The sequence below is a fragment of the Micromesistius poutassou genome (genome assembly GCF_964030765.1).
Source record: "Micromesistius poutassou genome assembly, chromosome: 15".
NCBI lineage: Eukaryota > Metazoa > Chordata > Actinopteri > Gadiformes > Gadidae > Micromesistius > Micromesistius poutassou.
This window is the reverse complement of record NC_140285.1, coordinates 6,874,116-6,881,181: the sequence shown is the minus strand read 5'-3', so window position 1 is coordinate 6,881,181 and position 7,066 is coordinate 6,874,116. Positions and strand designations below refer to the sequence as shown.

The 7,066-nt window shown below is 42.6% G+C and overlaps 1 protein-coding gene across 2 annotated transcripts; it reads left to right on the top strand.

Moving 5' to 3' along the window:
• The first annotated feature begins 1,129 nt into the window (after nt 1–1,129).
• Nucleotides 1,130–6,679, top strand: troap (trophinin associated protein). 2 transcript variants are annotated; one of them, XM_084480383.1, is made up of 14 exons: nt 1,130–1,266; nt 1,940–2,043; nt 2,139–2,376; nt 2,468–3,026; nt 3,111–3,232; nt 3,652–3,697; nt 4,037–4,182; nt 4,278–4,332; nt 4,451–4,530; nt 4,639–4,713; nt 4,832–4,936; nt 5,163–5,469; nt 5,644–5,849; nt 6,098–6,679. In XM_084480383.1, exons 2-14 carry the CDS (start codon nt 1,982–1,984, stop codon nt 6,158–6,160), a joined length of 2,064 nt encoding a protein of 687 aa, XP_084336509.1. In that variant the 5' UTR covers nt 1,130–1,266; nt 1,940–1,981; the 3' UTR covers nt 6,161–6,679. The 2 variants fall into 2 exon arrangements, with proteins under 2 accessions (XP_084336509.1, XP_084336508.1); XM_084480382.1 differs by having other exon boundaries at nt 5,160–5,469.
• The last annotated feature ends 387 nt before the right edge of the window (nt 6,680–7,066 follow it).

Here is a 7,066-nt window from a genome sequence, read left to right as displayed (position 1 = left end):
AAGACACTATTATCCAACGCTTTGTTGCTAACTGTGTTAAATTGATTTAATTAGTTGATGTAATGGGAAAATTATGTTTTCACATTCTGTTTCTTTAACTGCCATTTGTTGATTGTGCCTTTTCGCTGATAAGGGTCAAGGGTCAAAAGGTCTAACTGAGAAGTCACCACTATGACACCACAATGATCAAATAAAATAATGTTTTCTTAAAGGAGTTTCCTGTATTCTCATCAAGGAGAAGAATGCATAAGGGGATCTCCCTCATGACTGGTATACCCCAGACACAAAGGTTACCGTTAGATAACGCTAGGAACAAGTAGAGTGGCTAGACAGTGCAAGGAATATGAGCCGGAGATTACATGATGAAGGGGAAACATGATGGATTTTTCCATGTGTGGAGCATGTCAGCTCCACACAGAGACCCCTGGAGAGAGGTTTCTAACTTGTGCCATAATCTATCCGGTGTCAAGACCCGCATCCCATCGTTTTGGATTCATGGCGCTGCGGAGGAATACGTTGTTGTGTTATTGCGACGTTCCTGCTTGCTTGCATATTCTGGGCAACATTGTCGCAAGGTGATGGACGGTTTTCGATTGTATTTACCTGTAACACAGTCAATTAAATTTTAGTAGCCATTCAAATCAGCTATTAAAATAATATATGCACTTCGCCAAACTTACTTATCAAACATCGTCCTTACCACAGGTAACCTTTCCTATCGGGTGAAGATAAACGACAATTGTGTAGCTAGCATGGTTTATAATAAGGCTAACGGGTTTATTTCCTCGGGGGCGGAGTGATACTGAACCGTGCAAATGAATTATACATTATAGCCGTGGTATATGGTTAATATACCACTAGAGCTACCCGTTTTGGGTATGTCTATTCTTATTTTACAGAAAAGCAACATATTTCAACGGTGTTAAAAACACCAACCGTGGCAAACAAATCACGTGGTAAAACATTCTGGATTCGTTACCATGGAAATGTTTACTCGAATCGCTGTCTGATTGGTCAGAAAAACCAAACAGCTAGCACAGCTCACTGATTGGTTCCTTTTATATCCATTGAATACCAATACAAAAACGCGCTTTTTACAAACTACTCCATGTCCAGGAAGTTGACAGGTCCTTGGTGCAAAAGAACAAAACGAGACCTTTAAATCATCTCAAAGACTCAAACGAAGAAGCCATTACTTGGGACTTATTTCAATAGGGAAAGGGCAAGGACAAACTAAAGAACGGTACACCCCCTCCAAGCTGGAAAGTATGTATTTGTATTTAAAAGTAACTTAATATCGCATCGCAACCTCCACTTGTACTACCAGTGTTGTGTATTGTAACTGTTATCCTATCTGCCACTACACAACGGACGCGAGTGTTGTTGTAGCATCAATGGGCTTCAATTTCAAGCTATGTTTTCACGGTAATGAAGTGTCTCAGCAGCGGCTGTACTTGTCTTTGGTTAACCATAAAATGTGTCTTCTTTTTGGATAATTTCAGTTTGCATGCAGCTTACCCCGATATAACTTAATTTCAAAGAGATACTATCGGGCTAGGTGCTAGCTCTACCAACATGCATTCAGATTCATTTTCAATTGTATTCCATTACTTGTAGTGTTTACACGTTTTCCAGGTAGCATATGACCAATGCATTTACTGATGTTTGTATATTCGAACAACAGCTCACGTATAGAATAGAATATAATTATTTATTGTCATTGCACAGGATACAATGAAATTGGATGGCAGTCCTCTAGTTCTAAAAAGAATATTAAACAATACAATATCCATCTATACACAGACAATCCCCCTCTACCCTCCCACATCCCCACATACACATTTTATTTTGCATACATTCTCTAGTGCATGCTTAAAGTGACAGTGAGGTATCACTGAGTTGCATTTTGTTTCTTTAATATCTCATACTACCTTTGCAGTCTTTAAACAGCCCACAGATTATTCCCGCTCCCAAAGTCATTATGGACCCAATATCAGTACTTGGTCAGCAAAGTCAAAACAAAATCCAAAGTGACTACACCAGGTATGACGGCCTTTGTGTAATACAACTGGTGAACAGTCATAATGTAAATAGTTTGGCTTGAAATCCATAAATATATTTACCTTCTCTCTACACAGGTTGAAGAATGAAGGAAATCGGTTCCCTGGAGACACCAGGTCTTCTAAAAATCAATCTGTGCCTCAGTTCCTTAAGAAAGATGTTGAGAACAAGAACCCAGGGAGCGCTGGGAATAGCCAAAAGACAACTGTTAAATCGGGTTCAAGCAGACTTCCAGTCCTTGCAAAGTCCCTCAATCTTCAGGTCTCAAAGGAATTTGCACAATCCCACAAGAGTTGGGAGGATAAACCTTTGGCTGTAAGTGTATCTTGTCCCTCTGTTTATTAACCCAAATGTTTTATTACCACAAGCTTTTTTCAATGTCTGTTTCCCTGCATTTTCTTCATAGGGAAAATCCAAGTCTAAACAGCCATGCACCAAGCCTGTGCCCTTTAATTTATCCCAGCCGAGGAGCAAAGGAACAGCACCCCAAAACCAAAGAGTTCTCAGGACATTAACACCAAGGGTTGGCAGTGATGAAAAAACATTAAACTCTAGGTATTCAAAAAGAAACAATATGAATGGAAAAACCCCTAGCAAAGAGTTTGGTGTAGACTTTGCATCGCAGCTCTCTATCGCACAAAAACTGGCAACAAGAAAACCAGAGTCATCTATTATTCAAGCTCGGAATGGAGATTTGACGGAAAGCATGGAGACACTAAAAGGAACTGGGCCCTCAACGTCTCATGCTATTAAACAAATGGCCGTGGCTCCAACCACTTCATCGCAGGTGTCCATTCAACCGGATACTAAAACTATGCATCAGAACACCTTCGCTGCCTTGGCCCAGACGTCAGCAAGCCAAGCGAGTACAGAGGCCTGTTTGAATAATCTGGATCTGCTGAGTATCAAAGACCCTTACAAAAAGCAGGCTGCTGTTGCTGCTAGTTCTTCTAGTGATTCAGATGGTATGTATGGTCAATCTTGCCCTCAAATCTTGTTTTTATGAGAATGAGAACCACTTTTGAAAAATCTTTATTTTTGTAACTTAGGCAAAGAAGAGGCCTTCAACCTTGACCATGCATCCCTCCTCAGTATCCTGCGAAACGAAGGGGTCGGGGCCAAGCATGTGGGCTCTGCAACCCCAGAGTCCACGAAGCCCTGTAACTATCAAGTACGTCTTATTTGGACTAGTCTTCTATTGTTTACCTTGTTGTTACGACCCCGGCTTGAGGGAAGCAACATAGAGTACTAACTAAGTTTATTGTAAAGACAAAGGGAACTCAAAACTGGTGTCTGGAACCATGCTGCAGTGGGGAGAGCGACTGGTTAACTAGGAGGCCTTGTCTAAATAGACTCAGCCTAATTGTCTGCAGGTGCTGACAACCAGGTGAAATCAACCGAAGTCACCAGAGGAAGCCCCAAACAAACAGGAACTAATAGTGATGTAACATTGTGTAATGAAAACCTATATTGTATTTTGCTGTTCATGATTGACAGTGATCAGGCAACCATTTTTTTGGTTTGAATAATATTCTGTCATTGAAAAGCAATTCCGAACACAAGTTTATCTGGATGTTATCTTTTTTCCAGCGGATATCTGTCATGAAGAGCCATACAAAGGCTGGAGCCCCTACAGGTTGGCAGAAAAATATAATATTATGTTGTCATCCATCACCGCTACTTCAAATTAGTAAAACTTTAAAACTCTATGATAACGATACAGGGTAAATAGCCACTACATTTAATTAGTAAATAGGTTAGCTTGATATTGTTTTACTATTCTTTGTTTTACTATTATTATGAAAATTATTACTTTTCTTTATATTTTTGTTTAAAACTGCCTCTTTTTAAAAGCCTGTAATCTCAACAGCTATTTAAGTATTGTTTGGTGTACAGCAAATCTCAGGGATGGTAGCAATGATTTAATTGATTTCTGTGTCGCATAATCTGTGTTTATGTTCTTTTACCCTTGTAGGACCAATGAGGGTGGCCCTGCACTCTCTAGACCCTGCAGCCATGCGAATCACCATGCATGGGGAGGGGGTGAAGGCTGGGGGAGCCCTGGAGAAAACCCCCAGCAACACAGCCGGTCAAACGGGCAGGGGAACCTCAATCTACACAGTAAGTCAGTGCCTATACATGTGGTCCCTGATGTGACATTATACGAATGTAACAAGCAAGGTGGGTCTTTATTCACCGTGATGCTGTGCTCCCAGGCTAGGAGAGTCCCTGTGACCAATCGTCGAGGAGAGACAGCAGGAGGGCCGGCAGGTTGGACCAATGTTGTTGTTGTTGTTCCCTGAAACCAGTTTGCTTCATCTCTTGTGATTGCAATGTAAACATGGCTTCTTGTGTTCTTTTCAATCATCTCTGGCCATGCCACACGCAGGAACCCCCGCCATGACGTGGACCCCCCAGAGAGTCCCGAACACCAGGAACCAGCCCATGTCTGCCATGGCCAGTTTGCATGTACGTCTGCAGGTTCTGCCCATGTGGTCCTAGCACTGGCTCTCTTACAGCAGACCCATCTCCCTAACATGGCAGTTGTGTGGTTTTGTCTCGGTTTTATATATTTAGAAAAAGTGTTTTTCCGCACGCCCATTGCCAAACAATCACCTGGCCTGCCCTTCAGAACCCCAGCCGCAGCATGAGGTGAGCAGCGGAAAGGGGAAAAGTTACATATATGGCATGTTTCTGCATTACGCCACAGATCCATCACTAGGATGCTGGTAAAGATGAACATTCAGACTATTGTTCTTTTTATTGACAGGATGTTGTCCAAAGACTTTTTGAAGATCCAGACAACGAGGAAAACATGACTGTTTCTGACAGAGAACCAGAGTCGCACAAGGATCAACTCGCTGACCTACCCTCTGTGAGCCATCCCAACCCAACGCACAAACCCAACACACAAACCCAATGCAACGCACAAACCCAACCCAACCCAACGCATCGCACAAACCCAACGCACAAACCCATCGCGCAAACCCAACACACAAACTAATCTCCACAGAGGGAGACCCAAGCCAATCCCACATTTGCTGACACAAGGTTTTTATGTTATTTTTCATTCCTGAACTGACCTGGGCACTGACAAGAAGGGTGGGATCCATGGGGGTGACGGAGGCCCCCAGGCGGACAAGGCGGAGGTGGAGCAGGGGGAGAAGGGCGGCGCAGGACGGGGGCCCTTCCTCCAGGAGCCCCACAGGGAATCGGTCATCTTCTTCTCGACGGGGAAGACGCTGCTCCGGGCCCCTCGTGTCGAGAAGCCGGAGGGCCCCATCCAGTCGGAGCCACACGGAGACCCGTCGGACGCCCAGAGAGTGACGGCGCCGGGACCCGTCGGCACGCGGCCCGAGTTCAACGTTCCCGGCCCCGGAAAGCACTTTGCTTCCAGTCTCCAGAGAGGTGGCGTGTGTGTGTGTGTGTGTGTGTGTCTGAATATTACAACCATGTAATAATACTACATATCGTAATCACTACTTTTTTTCCGGATTTTAGCTCTGCAGTCCTTAAGTAACTAAGTTTTTCCACTACCGTCCCATGTGGTTTTAAATGTCCACCCGGCGTTTGCCTCTTTAGACTTCCTAATCCGAAAGACCAGTTCAGCTGCGAGCCCCGCCATAGCCCTGCTGCTCAAGCGCCGGCTCCTATTGGAAGAGCTTCGCCTGGATGAGGAAGTGGCCACCTACATCTGCTGCTCGGCCCCTGACACCCAGTCGTTCCAGCGGCCCAGACCCCGCTGTGGAAACCCTCTGGCCTCCTTTCTGCACTTCCAGGACTCGACCGTGAGCTCCACATCATCTTTTCTCAACATACTAATCAATTGCACATTGTTTTTTTGTTTTTTGATAACCCTAGTAATAATTCAGATTGATTTGACTGGTAATGACGGGTAATGGCACATTTCATTCAATAGAATTCTCAAATATAATAACGTTTCATAGAAAAGATCAAATGAAATGCTCACACTAAATATAAAGTCTGGACCATATTGTTTAAACTTGTATTGCTGTGTTATGGTTTTGTCTTTCAGACTTTTGTGCCTGTAGAATGTGAAGGCTCTCCTGGTTCTGCCTCTCCGTCGAGGGAGAGATGAATCTTTGCACTAGCAGCCTTCCTTGTGTTACGGTCTTATGCTTGTCAAACACTGTAGTAGCACACACACTATGAAAGAACCACAGCAGACTTTGACTCAGAATGCATTTTCCTCTATTTATATTCATTCATCACAGTATACATCTGACATCTGTGCCTAAAAGTGTTAAATAATGTAGTAATTCATTTTTTTTACATGCAGAACATTCAACATGTTGAAAATAATGTAATTGTAGACTCTGCACATTTTTTTAAATTTGAACTGTTCTCTATGAGTCAGATAGGCTTACTCAATAGTGATCTATAGCTTAGGAGAATGTTAAATATAAAATGTAATTGAAGCTTTTTTTACATGGAGCCTGTAATACACTAGGCTTAAATCGCCCTGCATCTTGTACTTCATGTATTATGCTTTATATTGTGAAACTCAAACGTGGTGTGTGGACCTAAAATATGATTCTTCCATATGTAAATTGTTCAAATAAATGTTTGTTTAAATTTGCTGTTTTGTGTATGTTTTTACAGTAGTCTATTGGATGAGTATGTATGTTGAGACTGACACGAAACTGATGCTTCAACGAGGGGGAGTATATATAGGGGAGAACATGTAGTCTGTAGTGTTAGGACATACTGTATGCCATTGGTCAAGGTCCAAAATAAATATATTAAAAAAAACAATGACTTTGTTCTAGATATTTACCCAACTCCATTCACATCAAAAGTGAAAGTAAAATGTTTTCTGCATATTATTTATGTTTACAGTCTGTTCCAGGTTTTTTTTCTTGCTCTGAAACCGTCCAATCCAGGTGGTCAGACACGACTCATGTATATTTAGCTTGGATGTGTGACAGAGTGCTTGTGTTGGGGATTAGTCACGGGGCCAGGGTTTGGGAAGAGATGCCTATAA